General features: G+C 43.4%; 1 protein-coding gene across 3 annotated transcripts in view; it reads right to left on the reverse strand.

Moving 5' to 3' along the window:
- TJP2 (tight junction protein 2) overlaps positions 1 to 20,149 on the reverse strand; it is a 155,457-nt gene that overhangs the window by 4,777 nt on the left and 130,531 nt on the right. For all 3 annotated transcript variants that reach the window (XM_077249082.1, XM_077249083.1, XM_077249084.1), the window contains 8 exons: positions 19,525 to 19,715; positions 17,750 to 17,845; positions 17,591 to 17,670; positions 10,463 to 10,673; positions 6,247 to 6,347; positions 4,861 to 5,070; positions 2,993 to 3,100; positions 746 to 1,078 (listed from right to left, as the gene is read on the reverse strand). In XM_077249082.1, the coding sequence (XP_077105197.1) occupies positions 746 to 1,078; positions 2,993 to 3,100; positions 4,861 to 5,070; positions 6,247 to 6,347; positions 10,463 to 10,673; positions 17,591 to 17,670; positions 17,750 to 17,845; positions 19,525 to 19,715 (1,330 nt within the window). The remainder of the gene's footprint in view (positions 1 to 745; positions 1,079 to 2,992; positions 3,101 to 4,860; positions 5,071 to 6,246; positions 6,348 to 10,462; positions 10,674 to 17,590; positions 17,671 to 17,749; positions 17,846 to 19,524; positions 19,716 to 20,149) is intronic.

Consider the following 20,149-nt stretch of genomic DNA (forward strand, 5'->3'; position numbering starts at 1 on the left):
GCTTAGACTCCAAATGTCAAGCTGTTTTAAGGTGGATGTCCTCTTTGAGTAGCTGACACTGGGCAAAAACTTACACCTTATACAGAATGCCTTAAAAAATTTTTTACACCGAATGATTTGTGAAAATAAGCCATTAAAGTATGAAATAACTGTGAATATGGTCAAAAAAGTATAGATTTAATTATGTATTAATAATAATATAAAGCTCTGGCAAAAATTAAGAGACCATTTTCAGGCAATACATTTTGTATTTTGTTTCTGAGTAAGAAAAATGGTCAAAATTTAAAAAACAAACCCCAGTGCTTTCAGACCTCAAATAATGCTAAGAAAACAAGTTCATAATTTAGAAACAACAATATTAATGTTTTAACTCAGGAAGAGTTCAGAAATCAATATTTTGTGGAATAACCATGATTTTTAATCACAGCTTTCATGCGTCTTGGCATGCTTTCCACCAGTCTTTCACACTGCTCCTGGCGCAAAACTTTAAGCAGTTCTTCTTTGGTTGATGGCTTGTGACTATCCATCATCCTCTTGATTACATTCCAGAGGTTTTCAATCAGGGTTCAGGTCTGGAGATTGGGCTGCCCATGACAGGGTCTTGATGTGGTGGTCTCTTAATTTTTGCCAGAGCTGTATATATACACATAACTAATATTAATATATTAATTATATATGGAATAACTGTGAATGTGGTCATAAAAATACTATATTTAATTATGTGCTTGTGATAGGCATTACTTACTCGTGCATTTTGTGCCTCATGTAGTTCTTGTATTCTTTGCTGCCTTGCGGAGTGATCCATTTTTTCAAATATTTTCACTTTTCCCAAAACAGACTTGGGCGGATTTAAAATTTCATTTTCTTGCGCATCATCTTCAATGCCAGCTGAAGTGGTAACTGTAACAGGAGGTTTCAGTATGGGCTTCCCACCAATTACAGGCTTTACAGCAACAGGGGGAGGAACAGCCTTGGCTGATCCACCTGAAGTTTCACTGCTGGCTACACTGGAACTGCTTCGCTTAGCATCATAATAGCGAGGAGAGTCGTAAAGCTCATCCTTCCCTTGTGGCTTAACCTGGAAGCAACAATGTTAAAGTGTGGGCTATTACATTACCTCATACATTGTTAGAAGACTGTCAGTGCAGGTCTATGATCGAATACATGTTAGATGACAATTAGTGATGAGCGCAAGTGCTCGTTACTCGAGTTTGCCTAAGGTACTCTTATGCACTGAGTATCGAGAGTGCTCGGGTGACATGCTCTAGTTCCTGCGCCCACATGTTTTGCAGCTGTTAGCCACAAGACATATGGGGACTGCCAGTGTTTGTTAGGCAATCCCATGAGGTCCATTATGTCATACCTGCACCAACTCCTCAAATGAACAAGCTTCAGAATTCTGTATGGAAAGTAGATAAGAGGTATAAAGAATTGTTTCCACAATGTAATGTGGTGACATATTAGAAAGATCCGATTTGAGGAGGAATCTGCCCCTACATCATGCTGCTCTCGGATGGGATAATAAAACCCTGGTGACAGACCCCCCTGATTCCAGTGACGTATCACTTAGGGCAGTGGTCCTCAGCCTTTCTGACCTTGAGAGCCACATTCAGCTCTGCAAGAGGTTTGCATGCCACATCCAGCTCCTGCCCCCCTCACAGTAGTGGCAACCATAGCTCCCATTTCGAGTATAATGATAACCAAAGCTTTTCCACACAAATCACCCCGAAGCAGTATACCAAGATCCAGGGGTTCCCACAATACCCCCTATTCAGTATTCTTCCATCACGCACTCCCAACACAGTCACATCCAGCTTCAAGCACCTCCTCTGACTGGTAGTATCATCCTATCTCCAGTGTATAATGCTTAAATTATCTCTAATCCCCCAAGACCAGAAGATGTGTACCCAAATCTGCTCTTCTGTGCAGGGCTTCTCACAAAGTTCACCATTTTGAGATGTGCTCTTCTTACCAGTTTACTAAATCTGGAGCTAATGCAGCAAACTGGCAGACAGCCGCGAGCCACAATTCATGGGACAACAAGCCACATGTGGCCCACGAGCTACAGGTTGGGGACCCCTGACTTAGGGTATGAGCACACAGAATTGTCCCAGACGAAGCTGCTTAAGGAACACATAAATGGTAATTTTCTGGAAGTGGCTTCACCAGTGGCTTTGCCGTCATTCTTGCGGCAGCTCTACAGCTTGCAGCTTTTGCGTTGTTCTCTAGGCAGAATCCGCCTGAAAAAGCCTTGTACATATAACCTTACTGAGCTGCTTGCTGAAGTTTTGATACAAATCACAGTTTTCTCTGCTGCAGACCTACCAGTTCCCTGGAAGTGGAATTCTGCATATCATGGCCCACACCACTTATTGACAACTTTCTGCCTATACACAGTGTACACAGAAAGTTGTCAATCAGTGGTGTGGGAATGGTTATAAAGAATTTGGCATTCAAGGAACTGGTAGGGCTGCAGCAGATAAAACAGTGATTTTATCAAGACTGCAGCACCCAGTAAAGGAAGTGGTGCATCAATGGAATCAGAGTGCCTGTCTGTCCCTATAGAATGCTCCTTCTTGCAAAAACCTGGAGACAAATTTCCTTTATTATTCAAGAAAAGGGGGCGGCGGGAACCTTTGCAACCTCTTTAATTTTTGTAAACAAAATTAGTGGAGGTCCACTTGACATTTCGCTCTACAATGCGGCACTCCTGGCTACTAAAGTGAACAGAGCAATGCTGTATTTCCCGATGCAACAAGTGGCCACAAGCCACTAACTAGTGCTGCGGTCCTTTCATTCTCAAGGTTATAGGATGGGGGGGGGGGGGGAAGAGAGAGGCTACAGCTGAATGCCTATTGAACATAAAGGGAAGGCTACACTGTAAATATTTGCTTCTGTGTCATAGAACATTTTACTTGTAAACGAAACCTGGCTCAGGAGAAAATTAAGATTTAAAAATATTTAGATAACCTGAATATCTGGCTGAATATACCTTTGGAGGTTCTGGTTTAAATGGAGGTGGACTTGGCTCTCGTTGAACTTCTCTGCTTCCAGCCGTTTTCATTTGACTTCTTGGTTCAGGAACTGGTTTAACTAGAGGCTAAAAAGTGATTTACAACAAAACTGTTATTTGTTGAAAACTAAGCAGTGTTTCTTAACATTCTAAGCCAAGTATCCCCCTACTCAAAGTACATTACCCCAAGGCTATATTAAGTCATTGTGATCTTTGGTCTTATGAAGATTTTGCCTTCCTCAGCATCAAGCAAAATTAGCCAAGCCACACACCAACACACTTCACACACATGAATTCAATGGAACCGTCTTCTGCTGTACTCTACAGTACACTTTAACCTCTTCACGACATATGACGTATATATTTACATCATATGTTTCCCTGACTTTGATGCGGACTCACAAGCTGAGCCCGCATCTTTCTCCGCACAAGATGGCTGATGTAATCAGCCATCATGTGGCTTTAACAGCCATGGGTGGAGCGGTGCGCTGCCTGCAGCTGTTAGCCTGTTAAATGCCGCTGTCAATCTCTGACACAAGCCGACAGGGGCATGTGTGTCATTCCATGTGACATGTTCGTGGGGTGCCGATGACGCTCATGCCTGTCATTACGACCACCATGTGATTTCTGCTATACATTGCAGTGCTGATGCCCTGCTATGTATAGCACAAGTGATCGGACGATCACAGATTTAAGTCCCCTAAGGGAACTATTAAATACAGTAAAAAGTTAAAAGAATAAAAAAAAAAGTTAAAAAATATAACCAAAAAGGAAAAAGACAGCAAAACAAGCAAAAAAATAAATAAAAAATGGAAAAGCCAAAAGAACGTTTTTTTGGTCACAATGTATTGTATATAGTCCAAAATGGTATGAAGAAAAATGTGAGCTCAGGGCTCAAAAAATAAGTCCTCACACATCCCTAGATCCCGAAAAATGAAAATGCGAAGAGTCTCGGAAAATGGGGACAAAAGCAAAAAAAATTTCAACAAAAAAAAAAAAACCTATGCATGTTTGGTATCTGCGTACTCATACTAACCAGGAGAATCACATTACCAAGTCAGTTTTCAAATATAGTGAACATGGTAAATAAAATTAAAAAAAGATTGTGGAATTGCACTTTTTTTTTTTCATTTTCACTGTACTTGAAATTTTTTTCCCCATTTTCCAGTACACTATTGGGTAAACTGAATGGTGTCATTCAAAATTACAGCTCGTTCTTCAGAAAAAACAAGCTCTCATGACTATATTGAAAGAAAAAGAAAAAATGTTATGGCCCTTGGAAAAAGGGGAGGGAAAAACGAAAAACAAAACCGGAAATGGCTGTGGTTGAAGGGGTTAAGACTACAAATGACGCTATCGTAATTGCATTATAGCTTAGAAACCTTATATCCCGACTCTCTATGTAAAATTAACCATTAAAGAGTAAAATCTGAGTAGAAATGTAATCATGTGCAGCCAGACCAACAAACGAGGTATGCAAATACAGATTGTCGTGTATGGTGCACTCCTTAATAGTATGGATGATTATCGGAATGCTGCAGTAAATATTAGAGCATAATTGAACAGTGGCAATAAAACCATTATCTATACGTACATTAGTATGCCAGTTAATAATACAGTTAAAATATCTTCACAAATATAAAGTTGTCATGTTTTCTATACATAATTGTCCGTTACATTTTTTAAGAGTAAAAACCTACAATAGCTTAAATTGCTCTCTTCTGGGTAACTGGACCGATTCCCTTTTGACACATTTGTAGAAAAAAAAAATAAAAATACGTGGAAGATATAAAATACAAATGTTTCCAAAAGGGTACTAATATGTCTGTTTCCATTTACAAATGTACCTCTTCTTGCACAGGCTCAGAAGACCGGCTGATGGCTGAAACTGGTACTGGATCATCTGGAATCTCATCCAGCTCATTGTCAGTATAGGCCCCACCTTCACCGTCTGTGTCTTCAAAGTCACTTATTAATCTGCTGTCGCAACTCAAGTAGTCAGCTCCCATTGCGGTCAGATAGGACATTCGGTCGTCGTCTTCATCAATTCCATCTGTCTATGGGTTTCATAGAAAGTTCAAAATTAAATTTACGGTTATACGAAGAGAAAAACTTTGTACAGTCTACAACTTAAATATTAAGAGCAGAGTTTAAGCCATAACAGAGAGCCACTGTGCATGAGTTATGAAATCTTCATCTCCATAAAGCATTTCAGCCGATGGAAGCATGAAGTGCTCCAAAATCTCCTGATAGCTAGCTGCATTGACCCTGCCCTTGATGAAACACAGTGGACCAACACCAGCAGCTGACATGGCACCCCACACCATCACTGACTGTGGGTACTTGACACTGGACTTCAGGCATTTTGGCATTTCCTTCTCCCCAGTCTTCCTCCAGACTCTGGCACCTTGATTTCCGAATGACATGCAAAATTTGCTTTCATCAGAAAAAAGTACTTGGGACCACTTAGCAACAGTCCAGTGCTGCTTCTCTGTAGCCCAGGTCAGGCGCTTCTGCCGCTGTTTATGGTTCAAAAGTGGCTTTACCTGGGGAATGCGGCACCTGTAGATGAAGATTTCATTTTTCAGCACGACCTGGCACCTGCTCACAGTGCCAAAACCACTGGTAAATGGTTTACTGACCATGGTATTACTGTGCTCAATTGGCCTGCCAACTCTCCTGACCTGAACCCCATAGAGAATCTGTGGGATATTGTGAAGAGAAAGTTGAGAGACGCAAGACCCAACACTCTGGATGAGCTTAAGGCCGCTATTGAAGCATCCTGGGCCTCCATAACATCTCAGCAGTGTCACAGGCTGATTGCCTCCATGCCACGCCGCATTGAAGCAGTCATTTCTGCCAAAGGATTCCCGACCAAGTATTGAGTGCATAACTGAACATTATTATTTGATGTTTTTTTTGTTTGTTATTAAAAAACACTTTTATTTGATTGGACGGGTGAAATATGCTAATTTATTGAGACAGGTTTTTTGGGTTATCAGGAGTTGTATGCCAAAATCATCAGTATTAAAACAATAAAAGACCTGACAAATTTCAGTTGGTGGATAATGAATCTATAATATATGAAAGTTTAATTGTAATCATTACATTATGGTAAATAATGAAATTTAACACTATATGCTAATTTTTTGAGAAGGACCTGTAAAGGGTATAGTCCCCATTAATTAAATCTCCTATACAGAATACCACCAAAAAATACTTAAAATAAGTACCTTTCCTTCCGATACCCAAACTGCCTCGGTCTGTTGGCCTTTGATCACATCCTTTATGCTTCCATACCAGCTGTCATTTGCGGAATTTAAATTAATAGTGGCTGCGTGGAAATCCAAGCAAACAGTAAGCAAAAAAGTAATAAAACAAAACAAAAAAAAAAGCTTTTATAAGGAAGAACATTATACATTTAAAAGACCTGTTGGGGAGACATTAACAGTTTGGAAATAGGTTTGAATGAAGGCTGAAGTAAAGGTTTTATTTTTCTGTCTCTAATATTCACATGAATACTTTTGATATTTCAAAACCCACAAGTACAAATGAAAAAAATCAAAATCATTTTGGCAGATGACAAGGATTCCCCAAAACTAAAGGACCTTGTGTTTCTCAAAAATCAGCTAGCAGGACTGCAAAGTAAACTGGAGAACGAAGTACAGGCCGGAGTATATCAGAAGTCTTAGAACGTTGAATGAATAAAACCCACAATTTATATTGATAATACGCCGGGACTTCCAGTTATTCAGCAGCGCAGAGTGAATCCACGTTTCCCCATTTCTTTCCCCCTTCAGTTGGTCACCATTGGGGACCTGTAGATCTGCTGCAGTGAATACTTCTATAAGCTAAATTTTAGCTCCATCTGGTGAGTACAATTCAATCATATTACACCATTTGTAACCCGGATAAGACCCTATTTGCGCTATTTTCTCCAGCAGCACCCATTAAAATAATTTTTATGAAACACTTTTCAATTAAAGGGAACCTGTCACCCCCCAGGGTCTATTAAGGTAACAGAGCCACCTTCTGCAGCACTAAGGCTGCATTCCGTGAAGGTGGCTGTTATGTTATGTTTATCCCTATTATCGCAGAAATAATGACTTTTTTAAATTTGGCACCATACCTTTATTGAGTCCGGGGGGGTAAGTTTTCTCCCCCTGACTCAAGCGCCTTGCGTCCGTCCATCATCCCCCATCTTGCCTCCAAGAACCGCCTCCTCTGTGGCTCCTCACATCACCGGCGCTGTGCAATAATTTTTCGGGCATGCGCTGTGAGCGCTGCCGTGGAACTTGCATCAACTGATGTACGGAGATTGCGCCTGCGTGTAGCGGACGCCCCAGATCCCGCCCTGCAGTGTGTTATGATTTATTCACACTGCGGGGCTGAGAATCTGGCGCCTGCGTAGTGAGTCTCTGTGGCTGTCCCTATCTCCCTACTGCGGGGCTGGTAATCTCAGATTCTCAGTCCCACAGTGTGAATAAATCATAACACTTTGCAGGGCGGGATCTGGGGCCTGTGCTACACGCAGGCGCAATCTCCGTACATCACTTGATGTAAGTTCCAGGGCAGCGCGCACAGCGCATGCCCAAAAAATGATTACACAGCTCAGGCGCCAGTGACATGAGGAGCCACAGAGGAGGCGGCGCCCGGAGGCAAGACAGGGAATGATTGATGGATGCGAGGCGCTTGAGTCAGGGGGAGAAAACATACCCCTCGGACTCAATACAGGTATGGTGCCAAATTTATAAAAGTCATTATTTCTGCGGTAATAGGGATAAAAAAAACATAACAGCCACCTTCACAGAACGCAGCCTTAGGCTAGGTTCACATTGCGTTAATGTGTGCACGCTAACGGACAGCGTTGCACGGCGAAAATGTCGCAATTAACGCCGTGCAACGGGTCCGTTAGCGCACCCATTTACAGCAATGTGAAGTTTCCCTCTAGCGCATCGCAAGCGCGTGCCCTTTTCGGCTCGCGCTAGCGATGTGCCGTTCTTCTGTGGCGCGCCTCGGACGCTGCTTGCGGCCCCTAAATAAACATTGCGTTAGCGCAATCCGCTAGCGCTAAACGGATTGCCCTAACGCAATGTGAACCTAGCCTTAGTGCTGCAGAAGGTGGCTCTTTTACTTTAATAGGCCCTGGGAGGTGACAGGATCCCTTTAAACAAAGTAATCATAATTCACATATATTGATCACGGCAATGCCATGGTTATTTCAGCATCATCTTTAATTCTATACTATACATATATACATACACACACACACACAGTATATATTAGGTATATTAAAGGATTGGTTCCACCATAGTGTAGAATGGGTGATTGCTTAGTGATCACTGGTGGCTCCACTGCTGGGAATCCCAGAGAACGTGGCTCTCGAATGTCACTCAAATCACTGTGTATGGGACTGCCGGAGAATGATGAGCACAGTGTTCTTGGGATTGATGGGGGACTCAGCAGTCAGATGCACTGTGGTCAGTTATTCTTATGGTGAAATCAACAGATCAAACCATATGTCGAGGAAGAGTAACACGAAGAAACAGAGGGCGAAGCTCCCAGATTCAGCTCCTCACTGTGACAACCATATGCTAGCTTCAAACAACTACAACTAAAAAAAAAAATCGGAGTCCATAGGACTATAAGTCTCCGCACAGATGGATTCTCATCTTTCGATACACACACACATATATATATATGTATACACACACAGTTGTGCTCAAAAGTTTACATACCCAGGCAGAATTTTTGTTTTCTTGGCCTTTTTTCAGAGAATATGAATAACACCAAAACTTTTTCTCCAGTCATGATTAGTGGTTGGGTGAAGCAATTTATTGTCAAACTACTGTGTTTTCTCTTTTTAAATCAGAATGACAACCCAAAACATCCAAATAACCATGAACAACAGTTCACATACCCTAGTGATTTTGACCTGATAACGTACAGAAGTTGACACAAATGGGCTTGAATGGCTACTAAAGGCAACATCCTCACCTGTAACCTGTTTGCTTGTAATCAGTGTGTGTGCATAAAAGCTGAGTGAATTTCTGGGATCCAGACAGACTCTTGCATCTTTCATCCAGCCACTGAAAAGTTGTGAGTCATGGGGAAAGCAAAATAATTGTCAACGCATCTACGGGAAAGGGTAGTTGAACTGTATAAAACAGTTAAGGAATACAAAAAGATATCCAAGGAATTGATAATGCCAGTCATCAGCATTCAAACTGTGATTAACAAATAGAAAATCAGGGGGCCGGTAAAAACAAAACCATAGTCAGGTAGACCAACAAAAATTTAATCCACAACTGCCAGGAAAATTGTTTGGGATACAAAGAAAAACCCACAAATAACATCAGCTGAAATATAGGACTCTCTGAAAACTAGCTGTGTGGCTGTTTCAAGAAGCACAATAAGGAAATTAGGAGGTACTTAAAAGATAAATGGGCTGTATGGTGGAGTCGCCAGAAGAAAGCCATTACTGCGCAAATGCCACAAAGTATCTCGCCTACAATACGCAAAACAGCCCAGAGACAAGCCTCAAAACTTCTGGAACAAGGTAATTTGGAGTGATGAGACCAAAATAGAATTTTTTGGCCACAACCATAAACACTACATTTTGAGAGAGGTCAAGAAGGCCTAAGATGAAAGGAATACCATTCCTAATGTAAAGCACAGAGGTGGATCGCTGATGTTTTGGGGATGTGTGAGCTACAAAGGCACAGGAAACTTGGTCAAAGTTGAAGGAAAGATGATGAATGCAGCACGTTATCAGCAAATACTAGAGGCAAATTTGCAATCATCAGATCACAATCTGCGCATGCAACGTACTTGGATGATCCAATGTGACAACGATCCAAAACACAAGCCCAAGTAGACCTGTCATTGGCTACAGCAGAACAAAGTGAAGGTTCTGGAGTAGCCATCTCAGTCTCCTGACCTCAACATCATTGAGCCACTCTGGGGAGATCTCAAGAGCGCAGTTCATGCTAGACAGCCCAGAAATTTACAGGAACTTGAGGCCTTTTGCTAGAAGCTTTACCATCTGAGAAAATAAAGAACCTCATCCACAACTACCACAAAAGACTTCAAGCCATCATTGATATTAGAGGGGGCAATACAAAGTATTAAGAAATGGGGTATGTGAACTTTTGATCAGGGTCATTTGGATGTTTTGGGTTGTTATTATGATTTAAAAAGACAAAACACAGTAGTTTGGCAATAAATGGCTTCACGCAACCACTAATCTTGAGTGGAGAAAAATGTTTGGTGTTATCATTCATATTCTCTGAGAAAAGGCCAAGAAAGCAAAAATTCTGCCGGGGTATGTAAACTTTTGAGTGTATATAGATAGACAGACAGACAGACAGACAGATAGATAGATAGAGTTGTGTTGTCAACTTCTAAAACTAGGATACATGATATAAAATGCGATAATGTCCTACTTACCTGTAATGAGATGACCACAGGTCTTCTTCAGCTTATTTGCCTGGTCATATAGCTTTCGAGAACTTTTGTTTGATGTTGGGCACAATCTTTGCCTCATAGTTTTTACACCTTGCTTGCTGTCTGGATTAAACAACACCACTATAGGAAACCACTGAGTGTAGTTGAGCAAGTCCACTGCTTTAGGAGTAACATCCATAAGAGCATGTTTATCCTAAACAAAAGTGAAGAGCACAAGCAAGAGAGTTATAACTAGGCACAGAAAAAAATGGTTCATTTACTTGTCTGTCCGTTAAAGGAAACTTTCACCTGAATAAACTATATTAAACTGCAGATATGGGGTTTATCTGCAGGTTAACAGCGTTGTGAACCCACCCGGCACCTGAATTCAGACCCACTATGCAGGGGAGGAAACTAACTTTATCCCTCCCACTCTCCTCTTGCAGCGTTCCGGTTTTAGTCACATGGTAACCTCACCCTCTGCCTTGACTGACAGCAGCTCAGGATTAGAGCCAGCTCTCAGTCAGTGTAGGAGGCCTGGGGGGATAAAGTTAATTTGCTCGTGACTGCGTGGGTCTATGTGCGGGCGCCGGTTGATTGGTGGAGACTTCACCACTGGGGGACCACGGAAATATTGAGTTTTACAGTTTAGCTTCTGTATGCAAATCAAGTCCTTCACAACAGTCATCAGCTGCTTCCACTTTGGACGGGGCTATTTAGTCTGGCTCCTTCCTTTATTGAGTGCCAGTTGTCCATTGTTTTCTAGGGATCCACATCTCTGCTTGGTTTCTCCTTCTGGATTGTCCAAATCAAAGATAAGTCCTGGCTCTGTTTTTGCAGTCCACATGCGGTGGACTTAATAGTTCTGTGAATTGCTATGTTTTTTCTTGTCCAGCTTTGTCTGTGTTAAGATTTACTCAGCCAAGTTGGAAGCTCTGGAGTCACAGAGTTACCCTCCATGCCTTTAGTTAGGTGTGGAGATTTTTGTATTCTCTGTGGTGGATTTTGTAGTATTTTTTATACTGACCGCACAGTACTCTTTCCTGTCTTTTCTTTCTAGGTAGCGTGGCCTCCTTTGCTAAATTCTGTTTTCAGTCTGCGTTTGTAATTTCCCTCTCCTCTCACAGTCAATATTTGTGGGGGGCTGCCTTTCCTTTGGGAATTTTCTCTGAGGCAAGATAGTATTCCTGTTTCTTCCTTTAGGTGTAATTAGTCCTCCGGCCGTGACGAGGTGTCTAGGGAGTGACAGGAACATCCCACGGCTACTTCTAGTTGATGTGTTAAGTTCAGGGTCTGCGGTCAGTATAGAGGCCACCTACTCCAGAGCTCGTCCATGCTGCTCCTAGGCCACCAGTTCATAACAGTACAACTGGCCAACAATGAGTTAACCGCATCTCAAAAGAAGGGAAAGAAAGTGCTGAGCCATTTTTTTTTCTGTACTCTGTTGTGTTTTTTTTTCCCTCTTCACTTCTGGGTGGCTCAGGAGTTAGGCGTTGACATGGATGTTCAGGGACTTGCTTCTCGGGTGGATCAACTTGCTGCTAGAGTACCGGGTATTTCTGATTATATCGTGCAGACTCCTGTTTTAGAGCCCAGAATTCCTACCCCCGATCTGTTCTTCGGGGACAGGTCCAAATTTTTGAGCTTTAAAAATAACTGTAAACTGTTTTTTGCTCTTAAGCCCCGTTCCTCTGGTGATCCCAACCAGCAGGTAAAAATTGTCATTTCTCTGTTGCGTGGTGACCCGCAGGATTGGGCATTTTCCCTGGAATCTGGGAATCCGGCCTTGCTTAATGTAGACACCTTTTTTCAGGCGCTTGGGTTATTGTATGATGAACCTAACTCTGTAGAGCATGCTGAGAAAACACTTTTGGCCCTGTGTCAGGGTCAAGAAGCGGCAGAGTCATATTGCCAGAAATTCAGAAAATGGTCTGTGCTTACTAAGTGGAATGAGGATGCTTTGGCGGCAATTTTCAGAAAGGGTCTTTCTGAATCTGTTAAAGATGTTATGGTGGGGCTCCCCACGCCTGCTGGTCTGAGTGATTCTATGTCTCTGGCCATTCAAATTGATCGGCGCTTGCGTGAGCGCAGAGTGTGCACACTATGGCGTTGTCTTCCGAGCGGAGTCCTGAGCCTATGCAGTGTGATAGGATTGTCTAGAGCTGAACGCCAAGGATTCAGACGTCAGAATAGGTTGTGCTTTTACTGCGGCGATTCTGCTCATGTTATTTCTGATTGCCCTAAGCGTGCCAAGAGAATCGCTAATTCCGTTACTATCAGTACTGTACAACCTAAATTTCTGTTATCTGTGACCCTGATCTGCTCATTATCGTCATTCTCGGTCATGGCATTTGTGGATTCAGGCGCCGCTTTAAATTTAATGGACTTAGAATTTGCCAAACGTTGTGGTTTTTCCTTACAGCCTTTGCGGAGTCCTATCCCTTTGAGGGGGATTGATGCTACACCATTGGCTAAAACTAAACCTCAGTTTTGGACACAGTTAACCATGTGCATGGCGCCAGCCCATCAGGAAGATTGTCGTTTCCTGGTGTTGCATAATTTGCATGATGCTATTGTGCTGGGGTTTCCATGGTTACAGGTACATAATCCGGTGTTGGATTGGAAATCTATGTCTGTGACTAGTTGGGGTTGTCAGGGGGTTCACGATGACGTTCCTCTGATGTCAATTTCCTCCTCCCCCTCTTCTGAAATTCCTGAGTTTGTCAGATTTGCAGGATGTTTTCGATGAGCCCAAGTCCAGTTCCCTTCCACCGCATAGGGACTGTGATTGTGCTATTGATTTGATTCCAGGCTGTAAGTTTCCTAAGGGCCGACTTTTCAACCTGTCTGTGCCTGAACATGCCGCCATGCGGAGCTATGTAAGGGAGTCTTTGGAGAAGGGGCATATTCGGCCATCTTCTTCTCCATTAAGAGCAGGTTTTTTTTTTGTTGCCAAGAAGGATGGCTCCTTGAGACCCTGTATTGATTATCGCCTCTTGAGTAAGATCACGGTCAAATTCCAATACCCTTTGCCTTTGCTTTCTGATTTGTTTGCCAGAATTAAGGGGGCTAGTTGGTTTACTAAGATTGACCTTCGAGGGGCATATAATCTGGTTCGTATTAAGCAGGGTGACGAATGGAAAACTGCGTTTAATACGCCCGAGGGCCATTTTGAGTATCTTGTGATGCCATTCGGACTCTCTAATGCCCCATCTGTGTTTCAGTCCTTCATGCATGATATTTTTCAGAATTATCTTGATAAATTCATGATTGTATATTTGGATGATATTTTGATTTTTTCAGATGATTGGGAGTCTCATGTGAAACAAGTCAGGATGGTATTTCAGGTCCTTCGTGACAATGCCTTGTTTGTGAAGGGGTCTAAGTGCCTCTTTGGTGTACAGAAGGTTTCTTTTTTGGGCTTCATTTTTTCTCCATCATCTATAGAAATGGATCCGGCTAAGGTTCAGGCCATTCATGATTGGATCCAGCCCACATCCATGAAGAGCCTTCAGAAATTTTTGGGCTTTGCTAATTTTTGTCGCCGTTTCATTGCCAACTTCTCCAGTGTGGTTAAATCCCTGACCGATTTGACGAGGAAGGGCGCTGATGTAGCTAATTGGTCCTCTGAGGCTGTTTCTGCCTTTCAGGAGCTTAAGCGCCGATTTACTTCTGCCACTGTGTTGCGTCAGCCGGATGTTTCTCTTCCTTTTCAGGTGGAGGTTGACGCTTCTGAGATTGGGGCAGGGGCCGTTTTGTCTCAGAGGAATTCTGATTGTTCCTTGATGAAACCGTGTGCCTTTTCTCGAAAGTTTTCGCCTGCGGAATGCAATTATGATGTCAGCAATCGTGAGTTGTTGGCTATGAAGTGGGCATTTGAGGAGTGGCAACATTGGCTTGAGGGGGCCAAGCACCGTATTGTGGTCTTGACCGATCATAAGAATCTGATTTACCTCGAGTCTGCCAAACGGCTGAATCCTAGACAGGCCCGATGGTCCCTGTTTTTCTCCCGTTTTGATTTTGTTGTCTCATGTCTTCCAGGTTCTAAGAATGTTAAGGCTGATGCCCTCTCTAGGAGTTTCTTGCCTGATTCCCCTGGGATTCTTGAGCCGGTTGGTATTCTTAAGGAGGGGGTGATTCTTTCTGCCATCTCCCCTGATTTGCGACGGGCTCTTCAGGAGTTTCAGGCTGATAAACCTGATCGCTGTCCAGCGGGGAAACTGTTTGTTCCTGACAGATGGACTAGTAAAGTGATTTCTGAGGTTCACTGTTCTGTGTTGGCTGGCCATCCTGGGATTTTTGGTACCAGAGATTTGGTTAGTAGGTCCTTTTGGTGGCCTTCTTTGTCACGGGATGTGCGTTCTTTTGTGCAGTCTTGTGGGACTTGTGCGCGGGCCAAACCTTGCTGCTCCCGCGCCAGTGGGTTGCTTTTGCCTTTGCCGGTCCCTGAGAGGCCTTGGACGCATATTTCTATGGATTTTATTTCGGATCTTCCTGTTTCCCAGAGGATGTCTGTTATCTGGGTGGTCTGTGACCTGTTTTCTAAGATGGTTCATTTGGTAACTTTGCCTAAGTTGCCTTCCTCTTCTGAGTTGGTTCCGTTGTTTTTTCAGCTTGTGGTTCGTTTGCATGGCATTCCGGAGAATATTGTGTCCGATAGAGGTTCCCAGTTTGTTTCTAGGTTTTGGCAGTCCTTTTGTGCTAAGCTGGGCATTGATTTGTCTTTTTCTTCCGCATTTCATCCTCAGACAAACGGCCAAACCGAGCGAACTAACCAGACTTTGGAAACTTATTTGAGATGCTTTGTGTCTGCCGATCAGGATGATTGGGTGGCTTTCTTGCCATTGGCCGAGTTTGCCCTTAATAATCGGGCTAGTTCTGCTACTTTGGTGTCACCATTCTTTTGTAATTCTGGGTTTCATCCTCGTTTTTCTTCAGGGCAGGTTGCGTCTTCTGATTGTCCTGGGGTGGATTCTGTGGTTGACAGGTTGCAGCAGATTTGGGCTCATGTTGTGGACAATTTGGTGTTGTCTCAGGAGGAGGCTCAGCGTTTTGCCAACAGTCGTTGGCGTGTGGGTTCCCGGCTTCGGGTTGGGGATTTGGTCTGGTTGTCTTCTCGTCATGTTCCTATGAAGGTTTCTTCCCCGAAGTTCAAGGCTCGGTTTATTGGTCCTTATAGGATTTCTGAGATTATCAATCCAGTGTCTTTTCGTTTGGCCCTTCCAGCCTCTTTTTCCATCCATAATGTTTTTCATAGATCTTTGTTGCGGAAATATGTGGTGCCCGTGGTTCCCTCTGTTGATCCTCCTGCCCCGGTGTTGATTGATGGGGAGTTGGAGTATGTTGTGGAGAAGATCTTGGATTCTCGTTTTTCAAGACGGAGGCTTCAGTATCTTGTCAAGTGGAAGGGTTATGGCCAGGAGGATAATTCTTGGGTTGTTGCCTCCGATGTTCATGCTGACGATTTGGTTCGTGCCTTCCATTTGGCTCATCCGGATCGGCCTGGGGGCTCTGGTGAGGGTTCGGTGACCCCTCAAGGGGGGGGTACTGTTGTGAATTCTTTTGTGGGTTCTGCTCTTAGGCTCCCTCCGGTGGTTATAAGTGGTAGTGCTGCTGTTTGTCCTTCACAACAGTCATCAGCTGCTTCCACTTTGGACGGGGCTATTTAGTCTGGCTCCTTCCTTTATTGAGTGCCAGTTGTCCATTGTTTTCTAGCGATCCACATCTCTGCTTGGTTTCTCCTTCTGGATTGTCCAAATCATCAAAGATAAGTCCTGGCTCTGTTTTTGCAGTCCACATGCGGTGGACTTAATAGTTCTGTGAATTGCTATGTTTTTTCTTGTCCAGCTTTGTCTGTGTTAAGATTTACTCAGCCAAGTTGGAAGCTCTGGAGTCACAGAGTTACCCTCCATGCCTTTAGTTAGGTGTGGAGATTTTTGTATTCTCTGTGGTGGATTTTGTAGTATTTTTTATACTGACCACACAGTACTCTTTCCTGTCTTTTCTTTCTAGGTAGCGTGGCCTCCTTTGCTAAATTCTGTTTTCAGTCTGCGTTTGTAATTTCCCTCTCCTCTCACAGTCAATATTTGTGGGGGGCTGCCTTTCCTTTGGGAATTTTCTCTGAGGCAAGATAGTATTCCTGTTTCTTCCTTTAGGTGTAATTAGTCCTCCGGCCGTGACGAGGTGTCTAGGGAGTGACAGGAACATCCCACGGCTACTTCTAGTTGATGTGTTAAGTTCAGGGTCTGCGGTCAGTATAGAGGCCACCTACTCCAGAGCTCGTCCATGCTGTTCCTAGGCCACCAGTTTATAACAGACCCCTCCAGAAAGGGTCCCTATGGTTGTGCACACTCCCTTGGTAAAAGCTTAAACGCGCATCAGGGGTGCCACAGTCATTTAAAGGTACAGTACTCACTATCTTTAATTCCATCCCTAAGGTTTCCTATCCCTGTTCCTTACTATCATGCCCCCTTTGCTGTATACACCATAATTAGGCACTAATTGAAAATGTTTTCATACTTTTTCTGTGGCTGAATCACGTGGAGGCAGTTACCATTATAGGGATTGACAATGGAATATATCTAAGGATATTACAAACACTGTCATGGGGCTTGTTATATTTGGACTACTTCACTATGTATGATATATAAAAAAGATTTTTGGAAGCTTCATTGCTCCACAAATTTATAAATATTTAATCTTCACTCCAATTCTAATAGCAGCTCCATTCTTAAAAGGTGATGATTCACCAGTAATTTGTGTACCCTTTTTTTTGCTGGTTTTTTTGCATATTGCTGTCCCCATACTAACTGGTTTTATGTTGAATCTTTCAATATTGTATTAATAAAAATTTTCATGTAATTTTATGGCATATAGCTTCCCGTCTATTTTTTTGATTTATATAAATTATTAAAGTGTTAGTCTAATCTCAGCCATTCTAATGACTAAAAAGGGAATAAACTGCATCCAAAATCCGGTTAGGCAAGAGTGTGGCTTCATGTGACTTGTACTTGGACGCTAGAATTCCTACCTCAGCTATGAATGGTCGAGACTGGAATAACCCCTTATCTATGTAGGTTAATATAATTGAGGAGTAATGTTATGTACTGACGAGCTTGCTTGTGTACTCACCTGTTCGATTATCTGTCGAACTGTGTTTAATCGCACTATTCCATTTGACTTCTCAGAGCCAGCATCTTTAGGTTCAGTCTCTGTAAAAGTTAAGAGTATGTTACGATGTTCTAAACATTGGTAACATACACACATGGCTCCCCAAACAAACTAACTTACTGGCTATGTGAAATAAGTCTGGCATATCTGCTGCCAATTTTTCCATGGCTACATCGGCTATTGGACCAAATACCACAACAGGTCTTTTAAAGCCAGCTGTAACAAGAAGAAAACAATATTAGCAATGCCCCAGTAAAATTCACACTTCTAGAGCAGTTACCTTCACCAACTGAAAAGGTATCTGATGAACAACTCCTAATGTGCTATACTGTTTCCTTCCCAAAGTCACAGCCTGCTAGGAATATAAGCAAATTACTATCCAGCCATTTCTGCTTAACCAGTCATCAGGTTTTCGCCATAGAAACTATGCCACCAATTTTACAGCATACTGGAATGTGTATGTAATCACGTGTATGATGCGTCCTAAGTTATCCACACAGTGTCCACATCACATTCCTGTGCAGGCACACTTCTCTCTGCCCCGCCGACGGCAGACCAAAGTACTGTATTTTTCAGACTATAAGACGCACTTCTTTCCAAAAAAATTTGGGAGGAAAATGTGGGGGGGTGGGGGTTATTGGTGTTTTATAGTCCGAACGCAGGCCTACTGAGGGGATGCAGCAGTGCTGTAGTAGCGTCCCTTCCTCAGGGACCAGACGGCAGAGTGTGGCGGTGCTGAAGCTCGGTGTCAGCGGTGGGCAGTGCGGAACGCCTCATTGGTTTACCTGCACCCACCTTCCTGAAGTCGTGGGCTGCCGGAGGTGGCGCGTGCGCGGATTGAGAACTCGGCTGGGCCTCTCGCGTGCCATTTTTCTGAGGCGGTGGGCTTCAGGAAAATGACCTCCGAAGGCCGCGCCTGTGCAGATTACGATCTCGGCAGCCCTCGGCTTCAGGAAAATGGATGCCGAGAAACCAATGATTCACTCGGCTCTGCTCACCATTGGCACCGAGCCACAGCATCGCCACATTTCTGCCACCAGGATCCTGAGGAAAGGACCCTGCTCCATGTGACGCACTCTGTTCTGCCTCACAGCTGACACGGGACCTGCAGCATCACACCGCTGGGATACCTCGGGGCTGCAGCACTGCCCCACTTCGGCCGCCGCTGGCTTCCTGAGGAAGGCACCATGCCTCCTGTGACCCCAATCTACCACCGCCAGCCCTCAGGTAACAGACCTTAAAATTCGGACGATAAGACAGACCCATATTATAAAACAGTTTCTTTGCTATTTTCCACCCCAAAATTTAGGGTACGTCTTATGGTCCAGTGTGTCTTATAGTCCGAAAAATACGGTATTTTAACATGTATGTGCAGTCTTCATTTCGGGGTCATCAGCTCTCTTTGGCCTTTCCCTATGCATGCACACTACAGTACTTTGGTCAGCCCTCGGCAGAACAGAGAACTGCGCCTGTGCAGGAATGCCATGGGGACACTGTGTGGATGATTTAGGACTAGTCATACACACAAAGCAGGGAAGCAGGACAGTGATCATAAGAAGAGAGGATGCACCAGATCCAGACCAGAGACGCTCATCGGATAAGACAGTGAGTATCATAAAAGGTCTTTTTTCAGCTCTGCAGAGGGGATTGTGGACTTTTTATTTTTACATCATTCCAATATGCTGTAAAAGAGGACCTAATGGTGGTGGCCGTACTTTATATGGGGAAAACCTGACGACCGGTTTAATCTTTAAAGTGTTTTTTTTTTTTCAATATAAAATCTTGAAAAATAGCATTTAGTAAATTCTATTTAAAATACAAACTATGCTTCAATAATGATTGACAAATTTATATGCAAAGATGAAGGATGACGAACTAAAGAATACAGTTTTTACCTTCCCTCAACATAACCTTTTCATAGGAAGGAAACCTGGTACTTGTCCATGACACTGAGCTTAGATCATCACGACCCTTCTTGGCATTCTTCTTCGCACCAGCCCTTTGGGCCCGGTTCTTCCAAAAATCTGCACGGTCTCCAGCCGCTCCTGTTCTTTGTGCATTCTGTACACTGGCCAACTGATCCGCTCTGAAATAATATTTATATTCACACAATCAAAAAATTTCAAACATCTTATTTGCAAACAACAAATTTGAGTCACTTGGAGCCATATTTACAGTTTTATGAAAGGTTGTGCTCCTGATAAAAAGACCTGCTGTGGACTCACTTGTCCTCCTCCGGTTTCTAGACTGCTCCACCGGTCTGTCTGCACTGGAAGCAGAGCTATCGTGCACTTTGGTGGTGTGACCACACATGATGCTGCCTCATGTGTGGACGTAGTGAGCGGTATGGAAACAAGGGATGACGTGCTTCCCACTTACTTCACAGCCCAGGGAACTTGGGACACTAACACCCAGTACCCAGGTAAAGCAGGACCCTGCCTTGCGAGGTGTTTACCAATGGTGGGAATGTGGGCACCCTGCTGTACAGGTGAGTAGGGAGTGGCTCCCTGGACATAACTG

The sequence above is a fragment of the Ranitomeya variabilis genome, chromosome 1 (assembly GCF_051348905.1).
Source record: "Ranitomeya variabilis isolate aRanVar5 chromosome 1, aRanVar5.hap1, whole genome shotgun sequence".
NCBI lineage: Eukaryota > Metazoa > Chordata > Amphibia > Anura > Dendrobatidae > Ranitomeya > Ranitomeya variabilis.